This window comes from Lolium rigidum, chromosome 3, assembly GCF_022539505.1.
Source record: "Lolium rigidum isolate FL_2022 chromosome 3, APGP_CSIRO_Lrig_0.1, whole genome shotgun sequence".
NCBI classification, from domain to species: Eukaryota; Viridiplantae; Streptophyta; class Magnoliopsida; order Poales; family Poaceae; genus Lolium; species Lolium rigidum.
Window position 1 is genome coordinate 6,436,084 of NC_061510.1, and position 20,344 is coordinate 6,456,427.

Below are 20,344 nucleotides of genomic sequence, written 5' to 3' on the forward strand. Positions count from 1 at the left end.
CCGATCGTTGAGGAATCGAACATTCCATGGTGCATCAGTTGACGGTTATGCGTGCGAATAAAGAACCAAATGGCAAGAAGAAGCAAAGCACTTTCCTGACACCGCTGGATATTTCATGACCTGCTTCCTAGCAACTGGGATCTGAGGCATGGATCTAATTGCAGGATACACATAGCTAGGCTGTGGGTAATTTGGGGGCCTTTGAATTTGGAGCTGATCGAACATGCCCATCGATCGACGAGGCTGCATGGCGAGGTGCTCAGACCATCTCCACCAGCGTCCCCCCAAATAGTCGCCGGCAGGGACGTCGGTACTGTCGTATGGAGGATACCGGCACAATATTCTTTATTTGGGGGAGTTGCTCCCACACTGGCGCGTCCCATACGACAAATCTAATAGATGATTTGAATTTGAAAACTCAAATAAAAGCATAGAAATTTAAATAAGTTTACGAATTTAAAGTTTGAGCCAACACACGGTCACCAAATTCGAATATGTTATCGAATATGAAGTTTGGACCAACATACGGCCACCAAATCGCCGTCTCGGCGCAAAAAAAAAAAACAGCTTCCAAGCCAGCTGATTAGATGAACAAGGTCACGGGCGGCTCAACCTCGATGACTTCCTCATCGGCGGCGAGCTCCGGCGGCAGCTCCGTCGCTGCAACAGGATCCACGGTCGCCTGGGGAGGCATAAACGTCAACGGTGCCGGCGGAGAGATGAACGTGGAGGGTGTCGGCGGAGACATGAACGTGGAGGGTGTCGGCGGAGACGTGAACGTGGAGGGTGCCGGGGGAGACGCTGACACAGCTCGCGTCGCCATCACCTCTTGGCCGATACGCTCGCGGTACATCTCGTGCCACGTCCGCGCCAACGCGTCCATCTTCTCCATGTCGGCCATCAAGATCTTAGATTCTTGAGACATCTTGGCCAACGATAGCTGTGTCGCTTCGTTGTTGGCCTTCATGGCAGCGGCGTGAGCTTCCATCTTTGCCGCCTCCACCTTCTCCCTATCCAACTCGATCTTCATGTCTTGCTTGTCGAGGATTGCCTTCCACACGACGGTGGCCCTATCCGCCGCTTCCTTATTCTCCACCGAGAATGAGGTGATCATCTTCTCGAGGGAGGCGTCCATGGCTGCCAATACCGGCGCCGCATTCCTCTCGGCCTTGGCCTTCTTGTTGCCAATGGGGCGCCCGGTGGATCGACCGGCCCATCTTCCCCGACCTTCATTAGAGTGTGGAGGAGGTCGTCCCATTTCTTGCAACCTTGTAGCTTGTTGTAGCAATGCATTAAGGGGAAGTCTTTGCCCTCGTGCTGGTGCTTGTACATGTCGAGGGCTTGGAGCATCTAACAATACATGATGCAAAACAAGATATGGAACAAGTTGGATTATATACATGATACAAAACAAGATATGGAGTAAGATGAATCATCAAATAGATACACTATAATGCATTACGAACAAGATGACCGTAGATCATACCCAATCCACCATCGTCTTGCCGCTCTCCTTCCGGATCTTAATCTTCTCATAGTAGCCATGGAACTTGCTACACGTCGCCTTGATCATGTTCCAACGGTAGGAGAGGGCGCCCTCATTCCGGTTCATGTTGATGATGGCATAGTCACCATAGTTCTTCTTCTCGTTGAAGGAATTGAGGATGCGCTTGTAGTACTTGCCTCCGGTTTGGTTGGCGCCGGTGAAGGGGCAAAAGCTCACTTGCTTCCACGCCCTCGATGAGACATTCATCCTCCAAGGACTTCCACCTTGGACCACGAGTGCCGCCTGAATGCCTGCGCGTCGTCGTCGTGGTCACGCCGGTGTCGGGGTCGATCAGCTCCTCCTGGACCTCCTACTCACCTTCGTCCTCCTCTTCATACTCATCGACGGGGGGTTCGTAGGCATGGTCGCGTATGAAGCCGTTGAGAATCTCCTCCCCGGCGGCAATCTATGCAACAAGTTACCTACTTTCAGTCACCGCCGGTGTCTATGATGCACATAACACATAAAACTAAGGAAACGCACCTCGTCCTCGCCCATGGACACGCCGGACGTGCTACCGAATACCTGGTGGGTGCTCCTACCGTCGTCGGGGAAGAGGTGGCGGGGAAGGCCGGTGCCGTCTGTCACGTGGCCCTCGATGCGGCGCAGTTCAGGCGACGAGTTCAGGTCGGGGAAGCGAAAGGCGCCGCTGCCCCTCGCCGTTGAATCCGGCGAGAACGGCGCATTGTGGCCGACAGTCATGTCGATGTCCCCGTATTCGGGGGAGTAGCGGGCGCGGCCGTCCATCTGCGACAGCCGCATCTGCGAGATCGACGGCCCGTCCACGTTGTATCCCGCGTAGTAACCCGGCGACGACGGTGAGCTCAAGATGTTGCTGAGGCCGCCGCCCAAGCTGAGGCACGCTTCCGCAGTGGCCGCCGCTTTCGCTGCGTCGATAGCGGCGATGCGACGCCTTCTGCGGTCGGCCGTTATGAAGGAGCGGCGTTCCATCTCCTTGTCCCACTCTCCTGCCACATGGTCGCCGGCTTCTCCTTTGGCGCGACGGTGCGCGGCTTCGGCGGCGCCTTCGTCGGAGCCTTCGCTGGAGCCTTTCTATTCGGTGGCATGGCCCGGCGGCGAGGGTTTTTCGGGTTGGAGGCTGGATGGGAGATGGAGCGGCGGACTGGAAAAATGAGTGGCGGAGGGGACGGGGTTTGGGGGGAGAAGATGTATATTTTGGGGATGTGTGGCTGACAGGCGGCTCCCACACCCAAAATTACAGCCTCGCGAGGCGCCGGCACGCCCGATTCGTGTCCTTGGCCGAGGGGCCGGCACGGGATTGCCGACGCTTCTACTGGGCTCGAAAAAATGCCGGCGCTATTTGAGGGGCGCCGGTGTGAGCCCATTTTCGCTCCTAATCCCCAAATCGCTATCGAGGTCGCTATTGGAGTCGCCGGTGGAGATGCTCTGATGGTGGCAGAGCTTTGGCGAGGTGCTGTCTCGCAGCGGCTGTCCCTAGATCTCCATTATGTAGATATAGATGGACTAGGATTTAGGGGACCTTCTTATGCAAATTTTCCATTGGCCCCTTCACAAATGTTCTAGGAGTTACACCGCGGACCCGCTGACGTATGGGTGTTTAGCCCATACCACTTGTCGTTAGAGCTTCTCTTTGTTATCTCCAGCGTCCAATTAACTTGTGGCTCTTCCATCAGGTGATTCTTCCCATACATGCTCACTTTTCATCATTAATTCGTTTACTTTTGTAAGGAAACAAATAACCAAACAGATTTATACATACTCGTTTCGTCCACAAATAAATATACATGCGGGTTTTTCACAACAAATTATGAAGTGAAGTACAAAACACATTAGGAACATGCTCTTTAATTATTTCACCTCCAATAAGCTAAGTGCATATAGAAAACAAGAAGAATATATGTTTAATATTATTGGGTTTGATTTTCGTTCGTGCGATGAGAGAAGCAATTAAAGTGCATTGGAAAGATATAAGTACACTCTTTTATGGACAAAGTTTGGAGCTAGATGTCCACTTATTTGAGAACGGAGAGAGTATGTATAATTACTAGTGATTATTGGGAGATAGAATAAAAAATCTAATCAAAATATTCATAATTGAGGATAAAAATGAGTGCAATGCATGTCGATTACCACAATTCCAATAAGTTCGGGACAAATGACGTCGGACATGAGGACACATCAGAGGAGCAACTCATCAGACATAGGTTGAACTAATCACCCATCCCAACATGGCAACATCAAATGTTACTGATATCTTTTGTAGGATAAAACCATTTACCAGAAAAGGTTGGGAACTCCGGATACCAAACGGTAATCACAATATATCACTCGGTAACCAAATGCTTGACAAGCCTCCACTGATCCAGCATGATATTATGGGTCGTGCCAGACTGCCAGTGCTGGCCCAGCACGAAGATAGCCCGAACAAAGACGCTGCTCTAGAAGCTAGGTTCCTTGTGAATTAAGTATGAACCAGTCGCGCTCTCTCCGCGTGGCCGTGTGTATCGAAGAAGTCATCAGTTTGATCCGATCTGTGCGGAATCGAGCATTCCATGGTGGACTGTAATGCGTGCCAACTCCGGGTATACGTAGTACGCGAAGCAAATCGATCAATCTTGGAGGAATCCAACTGTATAGGTTGACTTGTATGCGTGCGAATAGAGGAGCAAATGGCGAAGCAAAGCTAGTACCCCAACTAATATGGCGAATTCCTTCGAAAACTGGCTGCATGGGTTAATAATAAACAAGATAAAGCGTAAACTCTGGTGGTAGTTTGTGCTTTATTACGGGCTCTATGAAACATACGCAATAATATCATATCTCTCCGTTCCTTGATATAAGATGTATAGTCTTTTAAGAAAAAGCTTCAAAATATAAGCTTTATGGCATTGCACCACTTCATGGATAAGGGTTTTGATTACATTTTCGTATATCATGCAAACTCCTCAATTTTCTCATGTCAATTATTCATGGTAATCCCGTTCAAAACTCTTGTAATGTTTCCTTTACGTGCCTTCATTAATTTGCGTGCCAAAAACTATACAATTTATATTTAGAAACGGAGGGAAAGTATTTAACAGATCCAAACGATCGTTATTTTTACAGGCTATCCAGTTGGCTTCGCAGTGGATCCGTATGTGATCATGTCTCCGGCCAAAGAAGCTGCATTAGGCCATAATTTCTAGATGCAACCGATTAGAAACAGCTACTGGATTTACACAACCGGTGCAGATGGCCGCTTTGCCATTTCCAAGTGGTTGATTCATGTTTCAAGCCTTTGTGATTCATAAATTGTAAATGCTGAAACTTTTAATAATGAAATAAGAGGCCGTACGCATCAGTCGATGCAGAGGCCGAGGCAAGTTCCAGCTTCAGGGGAAACAATGCAAACCTAGGTGCATGCACTCTCCTGGCACTGATGTCTGATGGATGACCGGCTTCCTAGTTCCTGGCAACTGGGCTTTGTCCGTCAGTGACCTGAGGCATGCATCTAATTGCAGGATGCTTCCTCTGTCAGCGTTCCGTTACTACTACTTGCAGTGAGTATGCGTGTTAGCGAGGGCAAGGAACAATTTTAAACGGAGAAAATAGTTATTACATGTGGAAGATTCCGAGAAAACATCGCATGCAGCCTGCAAGTCTGACTTGCCTAATTGGCTAACAGTAAGGTGAAGCACGGGGCGGGCTTGACTAGTCGATCGGAGTAACGGACCTCCACGGCCAGAGGGACGACCGTTGACGAGCCTGAGTTTATTCAGGCCATCTAGAAGATCAGTGGAAGCAGAGTATAAAGCAAAGCCAGGAGATCCATCGTTTTAACATGCACAACCATATCTAACGTTTGCACATGCAACAACAATCCCAGCTGACATCAATCCCAGCTGCTTCTCTTGAACACCTAGCTCGCTAGCACTAGAGGAAAGGTAGACATGGCAAGCGTCGGGTTAGGGGGCTTGCCGGGGGCACTGTCCGGCAGCCGCCGCAGCAACACGAGCTGGAGCTCATCCATCGCACGCTCGCTCCGGCAGCCAGACACGGATGACCCCTTCCAGCGCGCCGCATCCCGGCATGACCAGGACGACGAGGAGAACCTCCGCTGGGCGGCGCTCGAGAAGCTGCCCACCTACGACCGCATGCGCCGGGCTGTCCTCCGCGACGACCACGACCATGAGCTCCACACCCACAACGAGGAAGGCACGGGCCTGGTGGACATCCAGCATCTCGCCAGCGGGGAAGCCGGCCGCGCCCTGCTGGAGCGCGTCTTTCAGGATGACAGCGAGCAGTTCCTCAGGACGCTCAGGGAGCGGGTGGATGCGGTTGGCATCGAGCTCCCAGCCATCGAGGTCAGGTACCAGGATCTCTCCATCGAGGTCGATGCTGTCGTCGCCAGCCGGGCGCTGCCCACACTGTTGAACAGTGTCACCAACTTCCTACAGGTATATATCTGCTCCTCTTCATCTTTTATTTTCCTCTTTAATCTTCTTCTTTCCGCATCCCATCATTTGAAGACTTCCTGGATTTCAATTACTTCAGCAATTAGTGGCCAAACACATGCATGGATCCATGTTATGTTCAGTCCAAATATTATTTAATGATGAATAACTGTGATTTGAACTCGAATAATTAACGACTTTGTTGACGAATACTAAAAAGTATCATAAAAAGTGACTTTAGATTTGCACCATATATGTTTACAGACCACTGTACAACGGCGCTACCTAGCTGGGTCCGCTTATTATATTGTTTTTGTTTACCCGCAAATAAAAAGAAGCCACTGCCCCCTCTTGGACTTGCTCACTCCATCCCTCCCACAGCTTCTTCCTCCTCCCCTCTTCTCTCTCCACCCTACAAACAAGCTACAGCTAGCCTTATCTTCCGGTGAAACCAACACACACCAGACCATGGATAAAGTCCTTTGCACCTGCCGTCGCAGATTCGCGGTGCCAGTCGGTGGAGGAATAATTAAGCTGCGAACAACCAAATTTTTGCCGGGGGTCCTCCGCACATGGTAGTAACCTAGGACAGGAGCAGGAGAGCAAACCAAAAATAGGCACATGTTCAGCAGGTTGAAAACTAATTATGACATCAATCCATCGGTCGCCTAGAGAGGAACCTGCGTGTAGATCCCCACATCTGAAGACTCCAGCTGATGGCAGCAACCGAAGGAAACCTAGAGTCACTTCTCACTTCCAAAATCAGCTAGTACTACCGTGCTGCCTTGCTTGTTTCTAACATTGGTATCCATTACTTCTGATTATGTCATCGTCATGGATTAATTGAATGCCATATGATTCGCTTACACAACACCATGACCACTACAGGGCCTTATTGGACGACTTGGCTCCTCCAACAAGAGGACCGTTCACATACTCCAACACGTCAACGGCATCCTCAAACCATCAAGGTAACAAAAAAGAAATAGTCACCTTCTTCTTCCTGCCGCTGATAATACTATTGTTGATTTATTATTACTAGTAGTACTACTATAGTTATGCCGCCAATATCAGAAGCCGTATAACAAGCCTATTATCTCACCATCATGTCTCTAATGCATCATGGGGCGACATCAATTTGCTATAGGTGCAATTAGATAGGCCAGTGATTTACCCAAAATCAGTATTGTAATTACGAATCAACTTTACCTTCTTGCATGAAACTTGACCCGTTGCTTTCATCTAAATGCATATTAATCTGACATGCGTGTTGTTTTAGGATGACTCTTCTTCTTGGGCCCCCTTCTTCCGGAAAGAGTACACTTATGCGAGCCCTTACTGGCAAGCTTGACAAAAGCCTCAAGGTTTAACTCATCTTCTTAATTATTTTGCCTATGCTTCACGGCTACACACATAGGAATAAAACTAATCATTATCTTGTTGATACTGTAACACACCAGGTATCTGGCAGCATAACATATTGTGGTCATACATTTTCGGAGTTCTATCCTGAGAGGACAAGTGCATATATTAGTCAATACGATCTCCACAATGCAGAGATGACTGTAAGAGAGACATTGGATTTCTCGAGACGGTGCTTAGGCATTGGTTCCAGATATGACATGCTTGCGGAGCTCGCCGTGAGGGAACGCAATGCTGGCATAAAGCCAGATCCCGAGATCGACGCTTTCATGAAAGCTACTGCAGTGCAAGGACAGGAGAGTAACATTATTACAGATCTTACTCTGAAGGTGTGGCTCTAACTATTATGTTCATTAAGGAACTCTCTAAGAAAATTCTTCTCATTCATTCTAAGAGAAATCTCGTTCGCAGGTGCTTGGGCTTGACGTTTGTGCTGATACCATGGTCGGTGATGACATGATTAGAGGAATTTCCGGTGGACAAAAGAAGCGTGTCACAACAGGTATGCATGGACACAACATGTAAATATTAAAATGCCTAATCACTATTGATTGTGGAAAAGGACTTTCTGTTTTAATTTATGTTATGCTTAGCTGATTTGTACTTCCATTGATGGCAGGGGAAATGTTAACAGGACCCGCAAGGGCTTTGTTCATGGATGAAATTTCCACTGGTTTGGATAGCTCTAGCACATTTCAGATTGTAAAGTATATAAGGCAATTGGTTCATGTGATGAATGACACTGTGATGATCTCGCTCCTACAACCACCGCCTGAGACCTACAACTTGTTTGATGACATAATTCTTCTATCAGAGGGATACATAGTATACCATGGGCCACGCGAGAACATCTTGGAATTCTTTGAATCTTTTGGATTCCGATGTCCTGAGAGGAAAGGAGTTGCTGATTTCCTTCAAGAGGTCACTTCCAAGAAAGACCAGCAACAATATTGGTGCCTTGCCGAGGAGCAGTATCGTTATGTGTCAGTCCCAGAGTTTGCTGAAAGTTTCAAGTCATTCCATGTAGGCCAACAAATGCTCAAGGAGATGCAAATTCCTTTTGAAAAATCCAAAACCCATCAAGCTGCATTGACCATCGAAAAGTATGGGCAACCTAGCTTGGAGTCACTCAAGGCAGTGATGTCGAGAGAGATGCTATTGATGAAACGTAACTCCTTCATCTACATATTCAAGGTCACCCAATTGGTCATCCTCGGGCTCATGGCTATGACTGTGTTCTTAAGAACAAAGATGCCCCATAGACAAATCTCAGACGGTGTCAAATTCTCCGGAGCTCTGTCTTTCAGTTTAATCTCTATCTTGTTCAACGGGTTTGCTGAGATACAACTAACTATAAAGACACTTCCAACGTTATACAAACAAAGGGACCTATTGTTCTTCCCCCCTTGGAGCTATGGACTGGCCAACATCATTTTAAAACTTCCTGTTTCGCTTGTGGAGGCCGGGGTATATGTCATCCTCACGTACTATGTGATGGGCTTTGCACCTGCTGCAGGAAGGTATCCCACCGTATATATTATGTGTGTTCTCTTCATCATTTGAATTTTAAGTTTTTAAATTTAACTACATTGTTCATCTTTCATCTCATTTTAGGTTCTTTCGTCAGCTTTTAGCTTTCTTCGCTACTCACCAAATGGCAATGGCATTGTTCCGGTTGTTGGGAGCTGTTTTGAAATCAATGGTTGTGGCCAACACTTTTGGGATGTTTGTGCTCCTTATTATTTTCATATTTGGAGGATTTCTCATCCCTAGAGGTACGCATGTTGTCATGACAAAATCATTTATTCAACCCTAGATACGCATGATTAACATCTATATGCACCTCATTTGTATTGATAGAAGTAACCTTCTATGTCCCTTATTTTGATGTGCATAGGTGATATTAGACCATATTGGATCTGGGCTTATTGGTCATCTCCTATGATGTACAGTCAGAATGCGATATCAGTCAATGAGTTCCTTTCCAGTAGGTGGGCCATTGTAAGTTTTCTCAGAACACTATGATGTGTATATTGTTTTTATAAACTCCAAAGGGAAGCATTATATCCAAGTATTATAAAGGTGACAACATCTCAGCTGATGTGAATCTTTTTTCTTTACTACAGCCAAACAACGACACTTCTATTGATGCACCAACAATAGGCAAGGCTATTCTTAAATCAGGTGGCTTGTTTACTGAAGATTGGGGATTTTGGCTCTGTGTAGGAGCCCTTGTAGGCTTCACTATTTTGTTCAACATCTTCTATCTTTTGGCCCTTACATACTTGAGCCGTGAGTACCATTATTTTTCTATTGGCCGAGATTATTGTTTGATGCCTTGAAAAGCAAGGTGCTTACACGATCATATGATGTTCTTCTCTTCCAGCCAGCGGTAGCTCAAAAACACTAGTTCCAGACGAAGAGAATGAGAATGAGACAAAAAAAGAGCAAATATTAGAAGCAAATGGAACATCTACTACGACATCTGCAATGCCTATCGGTGTGTTCATCTTTAAGTTTCCTTGTTAGAATATAGCAGCGCCTATTATATAACTATAAGCTCATACAATATTTATCAATTCAATTGACACCTTAATAGTAATACTAACTAACCACTCTTTTCATTTGCATTTTCTGCGGGTACTAATGAAGACACAAATAGGGCAACCCAGTCACGAGTTGTCTTGCCTTTCCAGCCTCTTTCTCTTTGTTTCAACCATGTAAACTATTATGTGGACATGCCTTCAGTAAGCATACCTACCTTCTTCCTATCACATATTTTATTATGACATAACCGTGTGGCTTGTATAGTAGGATTAGGCACATATGTGGATAAAAATAGGTCTAACATTAAAATGTGACACCTTGTGTTTCAGGAAATGAGGGAGCAAGGATTCGGAGAAAATCGTCTCCAGTTGCTCTCTGATATCAGTGGTACTTTCAGGCCAGGATCTTTAACAGCATTAGTTGGTGTGAGTGGAGCTGGGAAAACCACTCTAATGGACGTGCTGGCGGGAAGGAAAACTAGTGGATCTATTGAAGGAAGTATCACCCTCTCTGGTTACCCTAAAAAACAAGAAACTTTTGCCCGCATTAGTGGGTACTGTGAACAGACTGATATCCATTCCCCAAATGTTACTGTATATGAATCCATTCTCTACTCAGCTTGGCTACGTCTTTCATCAGACGTTGATGAGAAGACAAGAAAGGTATATATTCAAAATATGTTGCAGACTAAAAAATGCAACGTTCTACATATTTGAAACTTCAAATTTATTCTATTGTTGGTGTTCTAAAAAATAATCTTCAACCACACAGATGTTTGTGGAGGAAGTCATGACCCTTGTAGAGTTTGATGAGTTACGAAATGCTATGGTCGGTCTCCCTGGGGTTGATGGCTTATCAACTGAACAAAGAAAGAGACTGACAATTGCCGTCGAGCTGGTAGCAAATCCTTCAATAATATTCATGGATGAGCCAACTTCCGGTCTTGATGCTAGAGCCGCAGCAATTGTCATGCGAGCAGTGAGAAATACAGTCAACACTGGGCGTACTGTGGTTTGCACAATCCATCAACCTAGCATCGATATATTTGAGTCTTTTGATGAGGTACTATCTCTATGTATCTTTCTGTTTATCTATCTCCATATTATGATGTGATAACTACTTTCGCTGAAGAAACATGAGTAACTGACAACTTTGTTCCTTTTGTAGCTTCTACTTTTGAAAAGAGGAGGACATGTTATTTATGCTGGTGAACTTGGTCCTAGCTCTCATAAACTAGTTGAATATTTTGAGGTGAGCTCCTTTGATAACATGTTCGGTTAGGGGTAGCCAAGGTTTTACTAATTTTTAATTGGGAAAATAACTTGATTACAAATATGATCCGTGGGATAAAAAAAATACTAAACAAAAACGGGACCTAGAACTTCTTAGAGGTGCAAAAAAAGTAAAATAAAAAATAACCCAGGAGTCTATGATTGCATTGCAGGCAATTCCAGGTGTTCCAAAAATCACAGAAGGATATAATCCAGCAACATGGATGCTGGAAGTTAGCTCCCCTTTAGCCGAGGCTCGCTTGGACATGAATTTTGCTGAAATATATGCCAATTCATCTCTTTATAGGTATGTAACTCAGTCGTTGAATGTAACACTTTGCCATTTTAACTAGTGGTTGTCATTTGCATTAAAAAATACACTCTCGAAACGATGTGCAAAAAATGCAGTTTTTTTCATTGATACTATCCACACTGGGTTCACATTTGTTAATCTGACCAGGGCAAACCAAGAACTTATCAAGGAATTGAGCATTCCCCCACCAGGTTCTCAGGATCTTTCTTTTCCTACAAAGTATTCTCAGAATTTCTACAACCAGTGTATTGCAAACTTCTGGAAGCAATACAAATCTTACTGGAAGAATCCACCCCACAATTCAATGCGCTTTCTTATGACGTTGCTCAATGCTCTTGTATTTGGCACGGTGTTTTGGCAGAAAGGAACAAAATTGTATGATCCCATTCCTTGCTATTGTTGAGACTTGGGACTGCCGCTATTGAAAGATGGCACATTAGATCTTATGAATGCACTAATACTTTTTGTGTGTTTTTTTTGGCAGAGAATCACAACAAGATTTTAAGAATCTACTTGGAGCCACTTATGCCGCTGTCTTCTTCCTTGGTGCTTCTAATTCCATGACAGTTCAACCTGTTGTGTCAATCGAGCGAACCGTTTTCTACCGTGAAAAGGCAGCAGGGATGTACTCTCCACTAGCCTATGCATTTGCCCAGGTAATATATTGATCGCCTTAACCTAATAATCATTTTGGTTGAAATAGGAGTGTTTGGATGCATTGGGTTTGTTTTTTGTGAAAGGAATGATCCCTCCTATTCAAAATATAATGAGCATAAATTTCCAAATATTTATGATTCGCAATAAGTCAGGTGAATAAACATTATTATAGTTTCTAAAGTGGAATGAGTTCGAGAAACTAAAGGTAGTGAAAGGTTGAAGTTTGTTTGTGTGGTTTGAATTGAGATATTTGTTGAATATTTTGGATATGAGCAAATCTAAACCCATCCATTCTCACCGTGCAAATATTTATTTGTGCAGACAAGTGTGGAGATCATCTATAACACCCTGCAGGGGATTTTGTACACAGTCCTCCTCTATTCGATGATTGGATATGATTGGAAAGCAGACAAGTTCTTCTACTTCTTGTTTTTCATTATTGCAAGCTTCAACTACTTCACATTGTTCGGCATGATGTTGGTGGCATTGACCCCATCTTCAATGCTCGCGAACATAATCGGAGCATTTGTAATGCCTCTTTGGAACTTATTTGCTGGGTTCCTCATTATCAGGACGGTAAGCAACCTTAGATTAACCTTGTTGCATGTTGATGAACCAAATTTATTGATGAATAATCAAAGTGATGGATGTTTGGATGGTTGTTGTTGTTGCAGGCAATACCAATTTGGTGGAGGTGGTACTACTGGGCTAACCCAGTGTCCTGGACAATCTATGGTGTTGTTGCATCACAGTTTGGCGAGAACAATGCTAGGCTTTCAGTCCCTGGTGGGAACCCCGTGGTATTGAAGCAATTTTTGGAAGATACTATGGGAATGCGGCATGATTTCCTTGGCTATGTTGTGCTAGCTCACTTTGCCTACATCATTCTCTTCTTCTTCGTCTTTGGCTACTCCATCAAAGTCCTAAACTTCCAAAAACGTTAGGCAGTGAGCATTTTTCTTATTGTTGCTATGCAGAAATCTAGTGTGTGTCATGCTTCTTTGTATGTGTGTACGTCTTGGGATGCGTGTGTGCATGCCTGGTATTCAGAGAGATTCTATAATCTCTGCTGGAATTCAATATTGATACACTTGTATTACTACTACTGTTATATGGGAAGTATAGTGTCTATTTTGTCTCTTAAAGGGTAACAGATGCAACCAGTACTGATAACTAATTCAATCAGCAGAAAAGAATTCTACGCTGCCAGATTATAGCTGTCGCTATCTGACGAAATCAATCCCCTATAGGCAGCTCAGGAGCACCAATTAACATGCAAATGGGACAGCCGATTTGCTTTGCTCCATGCATGCAAAGCTAACCCTCTAAGTAGCAAACAGCAGGTGTAGCCATCAAAGTTAAATGCTTATCAATTTTTTTTTTGCGGGTTCTTTTTTTTTTGCGGGTAAAATGCTTATCAATTTAACTAACCAACTACAACAAATCCAAATCTGCAAATGAATGGACATTGAGAACAAATGGATGACTCCCTAGTAAAGTTCCATCGGTGATGTATTATGCATACGCCACAATGTGCCACGTCCATATATATAATGAGAGCCCCAGCTGGATGAGACACAAACTTGCAGCACCAGCACACTAGAACTACAAGCATAACTTCGAAATGAACACTAACAAGCTAGATCATCGATTCCCAGAACCCTAAACCAGATCCACTCCACACAAGGGCCGGAGAAGAGGCTAAGTAGTAATTAACAATAGGAGCGCAGCAATGGGCATAACTGATCACTTCCTAATCGAGCACGCCAGGCTCTAAAAAAAAGCTCGATACCAATAGGGCGGCTATTAATTAGACATAGCACAAACAGATCAAGCGTTGCCTCACCTTTGTTAAGCTTGACGGCCTTCCCGGAATGCTGCCGCAGTACTGCCTCACCGGAGGTCCAACACCACCACCAACGCCGCGGCGCCGCCTGCCGTCGCGGCGGCGGCCGCGGCCCGCCATTCATGCTGCTCGTACTGCTGCAGCGCGGAGGCAGCTCCCGAATCCACCAACCTGCAGAGAATGGGGAACGAATTCGAGAGCCCCCAAAGCCCCGTCCGTACCTAGGGTTTCCTCCGCGGATCGAGCGCCCCCAAAGCCCCGTCCGCGAGATTTGGTGACCGTTGATGTCAAACTTGATCCAATTGGTGCCATATCGCATATGTCTATGCATTCCCGTATTTCCAATTTTTCCATATATGCATGTATATAGGGTGGTTTATCTCCCTACGAAAGATGAAAGGAACTAAGATTTTGTGGTATTACCCAGCCCTATATGCTCGTCCCATGGAACGCATGATTCCACGTTAATTTATATATATTTCCTCCAGTCCATATTAGTTTTTTTAGATAAGGGAGCAATAAGTTTCAACCTCTGCATCAATTGATGTACACGGCCATTTACTATTAAAAATCACGAAGTATCGAGTACGAGTAAGATAAAAAAGGGAGATATTGATATATCTAACTTAGTTGTACAAACAACCACTTTTAGCATCATCTAGATCGGAAGGAGTACATAATTATGTGCATGAAATACTCATGGAATTCGGCTGCTCAAACAAAAGGTCACCTAACAACGAATTGGTCGACGATCATGTGGTAGATGTGGTGAGCAACTAAACAATCGTTATACAAACGAATTGGTCGACGCGGTCAACGTGCAGAAGGACGGATCTGTAATTTTATGTTTGTTGGGATCTTTTCTGCTTTGTTTTCGATGTAATGCTTATCCTTCTCCCGCAAAAAAAAAACAACAACGAATTGGAGACTTCTTGTCCTCCAAACCTTGTACCTTGTATAGATCGTCTGAGACACATAATAAGAAAACCAAATTACGCCTTGCAGAGTTAGTTGTCGACAATGTACGCCATTCATAAGTTTGATGTGACAGTAGATTTCGACAAGAACTCACGCTGGCCTTTTAGTACAGTACTTCTTTTTGTTTTGGGGAAAAAAGGTTCCGTATTTTTTTATTGAGTGTGAAAAGCTCCCGTAGTTAACATTGTTTTGAGTTAAATTGGACCGCCTTTACTTTCAGGATGCTCAAGGCCTTCTTCTCCAATTCGGCCCAGCAACCCCAGAGCAGCACAAGGGCACGAGCTAGTATTTCTCAGGAAAAAGAAAAAAAAACACTCTTGATCTGAGAACATCTCTTCCCTGAGTCCCCTGTCGGCCGCGCCGGCGCCGCCGTGAGGCGACAGGAGAGAGCACCGCCGTCTACACCCCCTACCCCGCCGAGTTCCGCACTCCCGTACGCTGGACTTCCTCCCTCGGCGTCCCTCGGTGGCGCCGCCTTGAGCCTTTGACCATCTCCCGCCTCTCTGGACGAGGCTGCTGCCTCCTCCCCGCCGTGAGGTCCGTCCCAAATACTCCTCTCTGCCTCACCCTGCGGACTGTCTAGAATTAATATATGGGTGTTTTGGTGTTTACTCAGTGGCAGTGGCGCTATTAGTAGCAGAAGTGCCAAACCCCAAACCCAAATCCGCGTATCCAGAGCACCCAACGCTGATTTGGGGTCGAAAAACACGAGCCTAGTTCAGATACGGCATATAGAACTGCAAATTTTTTAAAAACAAAACGCGCGTAAGATGGAAGATCAATTCGTTCAGAAAGTTCATACGTATATTGACCCTAGATTCGACTACATTGCAGCAAAAAACTCGAATTAGCTAAATTCGTGTTGAAATCCGTCGCCACGACAACCTAAAACAGCAAAATCGGCTCCGGGATACTCACCGGAGCCCTGTGCCATGGCGGCGGCGCGGTGGAGCGTGCTCGTCACTCCGTGTAGCTGCCGAGATCGACGAAGACGCGGCCCTGCTCCTCGGCGATGCGCTGCCATTCGGCGGCCTTGTCCGCGTCGCGCTCGATGAGGCCGACCACGGTGTTGAGATCGCGCTCGTCGACGAAGTTGCTGGGGGCGAACCCCACGTGCTCGAGCTGCAGGAGGCGGCGCTCCAGCTCGGCGTCGTCGAGGAAGTCGCCGGGGGCGAACTGCGGGAGGTGCGGCGGCTTCGGCTGGTCGTCGACCTCCATCTTCACCACGAACACCGTCGAGGGGCGCTGGCAGGAGCTCGGCGATGACGACGCCGCGGAAGAGGATGAGGCGCAGCGGCGGTAGCGGTCCGACTCCCGCTTCGCGAAAGCGGGCGGCGCCGCGACGCCGTAGTTGCGGTAGCGGTAGCTACCGCGGATGCGCGCCGCGTCGGAGCGGAGCTTCTCCGCCTCCGTCTTCTCCTTCTCGCCGGCGGGAGGAGGGGCGGACCTTCCGCCGGGCTCGGTCGAGCTCCCGCCGCGGCCAATCTAGCCGCCCCCGCGCCCGTTGGAGCGGTGCCCCGCCACCATGGTCGCCGGCGGGAGCTCGGGGTGCTCGATCTACGCGCGGCCTCGTCGATTGCTCGCCGGCGGGGCGTCGATTTGACGTCGGCGGGAGGCGGAGAGTCGGAGGAGCGGATGGGGTTTGGCCCCCATCCGCCTCGCCGACCACCATATATGGGGGCATTTCGCGGTTTTGGGCTGCGGCCTAGATCCGTTTCCAGGCCAGACCACCGATGCGGGGTCTGGTCTGGCCCAAAAAACGGCCGAAGCCCCCATATCGGCCCGAAGTGGCATTTGCATGCCAATATATGGGGGATCTGCTAGAGATGCTCTTACTCGCAGGCATCATCCATTCCTGTTCATTTACCACCAAATGGCCACATCCTGAAACTAGGAACTCACTTTTGTGCTATCTGTCAATCAAGATACCGGCATGCTAATGCACATCCATGCTTTGGTATTATCTACTTTGATGCGTTGTTAAGCACCAGGTCCAAAAAGTCCATCCTGAATGTGCAATGCCTAGGTGTGATTCCTTCTCCATTTTGGCGTCAGTAGTTATACCTGGGCAGTTTTCAGCTCTAGGAACGGAGAAATCCTGGCCCAAACGCAACCTAGCCTGCTCGTCACGGTTCGTTGTTATTCTGTGTATCACAATCTTAACCCCGCATCCTAACTCACTAGAACTGAAAATAGTACCGAGCACAAGTTAACAGTTCCATGTACCTTTTCAAATAAATCTTTTCCATTTCCCGACCATATCTTAAACACTTGTGTTGTTGTTGTGTTCTCAGCTTATTCAACATGTCGGGTCCGAGATGGAAGAAGGGCAAAGATGGCAAGGACTTCTCAGCTCTAGCAGCAGCTAGCCCCATGTCAAGCATTGTTACCGACCTCCAGTCTTCGCTGAAACGCTGTAGATCCGTGGCAACTATATCTAGCCACGGTGAGGACGCGATTCTTGGAGTGAGCCCACATCAAGCTATCCTTCTGAACCAAGCTGCCTTTGGCCGGTTTGTGGAAAATGCCGGAGCAGAGAAACAGTGGTTCCAGCTGGGCGCCGAGGAGGTCTTGTACCTTTGCCATGCTTTGAAGTGCGTTGTGGTTGAGTCGGAGAGGGGGGAGCAGATGAGTGAAGGGGAGCTGTGGGATCTCTTGTGCTCCGCATCGGACTCGTTTCCTGAGATGTACAAGGCATACTCACATCTCAGATCGAAGAACTGGGTAGTGCGGTCAGGTTTGCAGTATGGTGCAGATTTTGTAGCTTACCGTCATCACCCAGCGCTAGTCCACTCAGAGTTTGCCGTGGTTGTGGTTCCGGAAGGAGCGCAGTTTGGCGGTAGGTGTCGCCGCCTGAAGGTGTGGTCCGATCTACTGTGTGCACTCCGAGCTTCTGGCAGTGTGGCCAAGACACTGCTGGTTCTGACCATCTCCTGCAGTATCTGTGAACTGGGGTCGCCATATTGTTTGGAGCAGCTGGTTGTTCATGAGAGGACGATTACAAGGTGGATAGCGCAGCAGTGCCGAGAGCAGAGATGTGAACCGTGCAGAGTACAACCAAATAAGGAAGAACAAGGTCACACAAGAGAAACTGTAGTCTCAAACTATTGGGGTGTAATACTAGGCTTCACGGTTCTTTCTACCCTACTTGTATACAAGCTGAGATTCTCCCAATAAAGCTTAATATTTCTCAGTACTTCTGTTGGTTCTGGTACTCTTGTGAGTCTTGTTAGATTTCTAACAATAGTCCATACAAGTATTTGACATTCATATTATGATATGGGGTTAAATCTTCTATAGATCTTAAAGACAGCTCCGACGAGGCATTTATGTACTTCAAGTAATACAGCACTGGAAACTTCAGCCTCCTAATGGCCACCATACTCTAGCCTATTGAAGAAAAGAGGTACAATGGACACATTTTCTTCAAATATTGTTTTCCCTATATACTTCCAGTGTTCAGTACTTCAATACATTCAGGTCTTCAGTCTACATCTTGTAGCATCAGTCATACAAAAGGACTGAACAGACTATTTCCATAGTAAAGCAAGTATGATCATAGACAATGGGGGCACCATGAAGTCTGTAAATAGACATATTATATCATGTATATATTCAATAATTTGACCTGAATTGTCTCTGAAGTAATAAATCTGCGTGTGGTAAATAATTCAATCAGCATAAGTAGATGATCATCTTGAAGGCAACTGTGGGAATAACAGCAAGCACAATGGTAGCTATTGATTCTTTCTTCCTATTTGAGACTCCCATCTTTACATGCACATTGCCTACTCTATCTGGTAATGCACTGTGTGATCCTTGCATACACCACATTCGAGGTACTTCTTGTATATGCTAGCCTCGCTGTCATAGCTTACTGAAAGGACTGCTTAGCTCCTTGTTCTGTAGAGCCCCTTTGCAAAAATAGGAACATGTAAAAAATGTAAATAAATGCTGCATTGCAGTATTAATATATGCTTCTGTGTTAGAGCATCAATGTTTTATTTCAGTTCTTACAGGTGTAATTTTTCAGACAAATGAATTCTGAATGTACTTGTAAACTGAAATTAGGTAAGAGATTTTAGGATCACATCGTCAGTTTGCACCTCCAGAAGATGGAGATCAGACCATGCTCCCAGTCGGGATCACAACCGGTGTTTGGCAGCATATCTTACCTTGTGGTGTCAGTCATTGGCTCTCAACTATATCCTTCTCTGCAACTTCATTATTACCATGCTTCCTAAGAAGTACCCTGAAGTTTTTACTGAGGCGAATCGCCTACAAGAAATGCTCGGGGATATGAAAAATTATCTGCATTGCATTCCATGAGTAACTTCTTAGTATATTGAATGGTCCCTAGAACAGAGTAACTTGCAGTCATGTATTCTATACTCCTGCTTGCTTCTTATACATGCGGTGCTATTAATTGAGTAAATGCATTGTTGTCTATACTTAGTGAAGGGAGGTACTTGACATGGCTTGCATGTTGCTTTCTCACCACACCTTTTCCAGCTCAAGAATCCCTATGATCCTTAGCTTTGGTGCAGTAAAAATAAAATTCAGTAAAAGTCACCCCGGTGGACATCCAATTTTTTTGGTCGATACCAATGTTCTTCAAGGATTTATCAAACAACAGCATCCTGTGCATTTTTATTTCTGGGGCACGCTGAGAGTTCTATCATCTAGGGTGTCAATTGGGCATGGAGTAGTTATTTGCCAAGGGCTGTCTAGCCTTGCGTTGGACAACACATGGAGCCATAGTGAGACGAGTTCTCAGGCTGCCCCTTTGGCCGGTTTGACACATGGACCATGACATTCCTGGTTAGATCAGCTAGTGTAAGGGTGAAGCCATTGTACTCATCAGTTTATTTTGCCACTTGAGTTGCAACTTTCAGTGGTCCCTTGTAGCCCTGCACAATACGCATTATGTGGATCATGCTTAATTGTGGAGGGGCAATGCTATGTTTTCAGGCTCTACAGGTCCCAGCGACCATTCCAAACTTTCAGGGCAAACCGGAGGATTTGTGGCTGGTTGTCTGGCTGCCATTGCTGAAGCAGGAGAGGAAAGGTTTCGATTCGATCATTATGCTCGTCAGCAAGAATATCTGAAAACAAGATTCTTTGGTATCTTGAATAACACACGTACGACGCACAGGCCGGCGGCATTTATTTTGGATGAAATTGAGGAGAGGTGGGTGTTGTGAGTAGCTCGGTTGAGTTATATGGAGGGGTATTCTCTTCTCTGAAATTCAGCAGCAGAAAGATTTGTGAGTAGCTTGGTTGGTTTACTCGTTCGACAACGAGTCTATTTCCAAGTCAAATCTTAGACGTACGAGAGCACGCCTCGTC

The 20,344-nt window shown here is 46.1% G+C and overlaps 2 protein-coding genes, 1 long non-coding RNA gene and 1 pseudogene across 5 annotated transcripts; 2 read left to right on the plus strand and 2 right to left on the minus strand.

Moving 5' to 3' along the window:
* Positions 1-5,316: 5,316 nt before the first annotated feature.
* Positions 5,317-14,069, minus strand: LOC124701123. The gene is made up of 2 exons (XR_007001919.1): positions 14,018-14,069; positions 5,317-6,041 (listed from the first exon to the last, which is right to left on the minus strand). It is a non-coding gene; the product is annotated as an uncharacterized LOC124701123 (long non-coding RNA).
* Positions 5,362-13,316, plus strand: LOC124701122 (ABC transporter G family member 48-like). Its single transcript, XM_047233169.1, has 19 exons — positions 5,362-5,964; positions 6,850-6,932; positions 7,241-7,325; positions 7,422-7,712; positions 7,795-7,885; positions 8,003-8,903; positions 8,998-9,158; positions 9,281-9,384; positions 9,510-9,675; positions 9,770-9,881; positions 10,022-10,130; positions 10,260-10,592; positions 10,702-10,992; positions 11,098-11,181; positions 11,375-11,508; positions 11,662-11,889; positions 11,999-12,170; positions 12,493-12,747; positions 12,846-13,316. The coding sequence occupies exons 1-19, from the start codon at positions 5,458-5,460 to the stop codon at positions 13,113-13,115; spliced, it is 4,377 nt and encodes a 1,458-aa protein (XP_047089125.1). The 5' UTR covers positions 5,362-5,457; the 3' UTR covers positions 13,116-13,316.
* A 1,414-nt stretch (positions 14,070-15,483) lies between the features above and the next one.
* On the plus strand, positions 15,484-20,057 carry LOC124694242 (probable tRNA-splicing endonuclease subunit Sen2). 3 transcript variants are annotated; one of them, XR_007000444.1, is made up of 3 exons: positions 15,484-15,532; positions 17,290-18,401; positions 19,967-20,057. XR_007000444.1 is itself a non-coding variant. In XM_047227254.1 (3 exons), exon 2 carries the CDS (start codon positions 17,300-17,302, stop codon positions 18,170-18,172), a length of 873 nt encoding a protein of 290 aa, XP_047083210.1. In that variant the 5' UTR covers positions 15,484-15,532; positions 17,290-17,299; the 3' UTR covers positions 18,173-18,214; positions 18,296-18,559. The 3 variants fall into 3 exon arrangements, 2 of the variants coding, with proteins under 2 accessions (XP_047083210.1, XP_047083209.1); XM_047227254.1 differs by lacking the exon at positions 19,967-20,057 and having other exon boundaries at positions 17,290-18,214; positions 18,296-18,559; XM_047227253.1 differs by lacking the exon at positions 19,967-20,057 and having other exon boundaries at positions 17,290-18,559.
* LOC124694244 lies at positions 18,784-19,920 on the minus strand (annotated as a pseudogene).
* Positions 20,058-20,344: the final 287 nt, after the last annotated feature.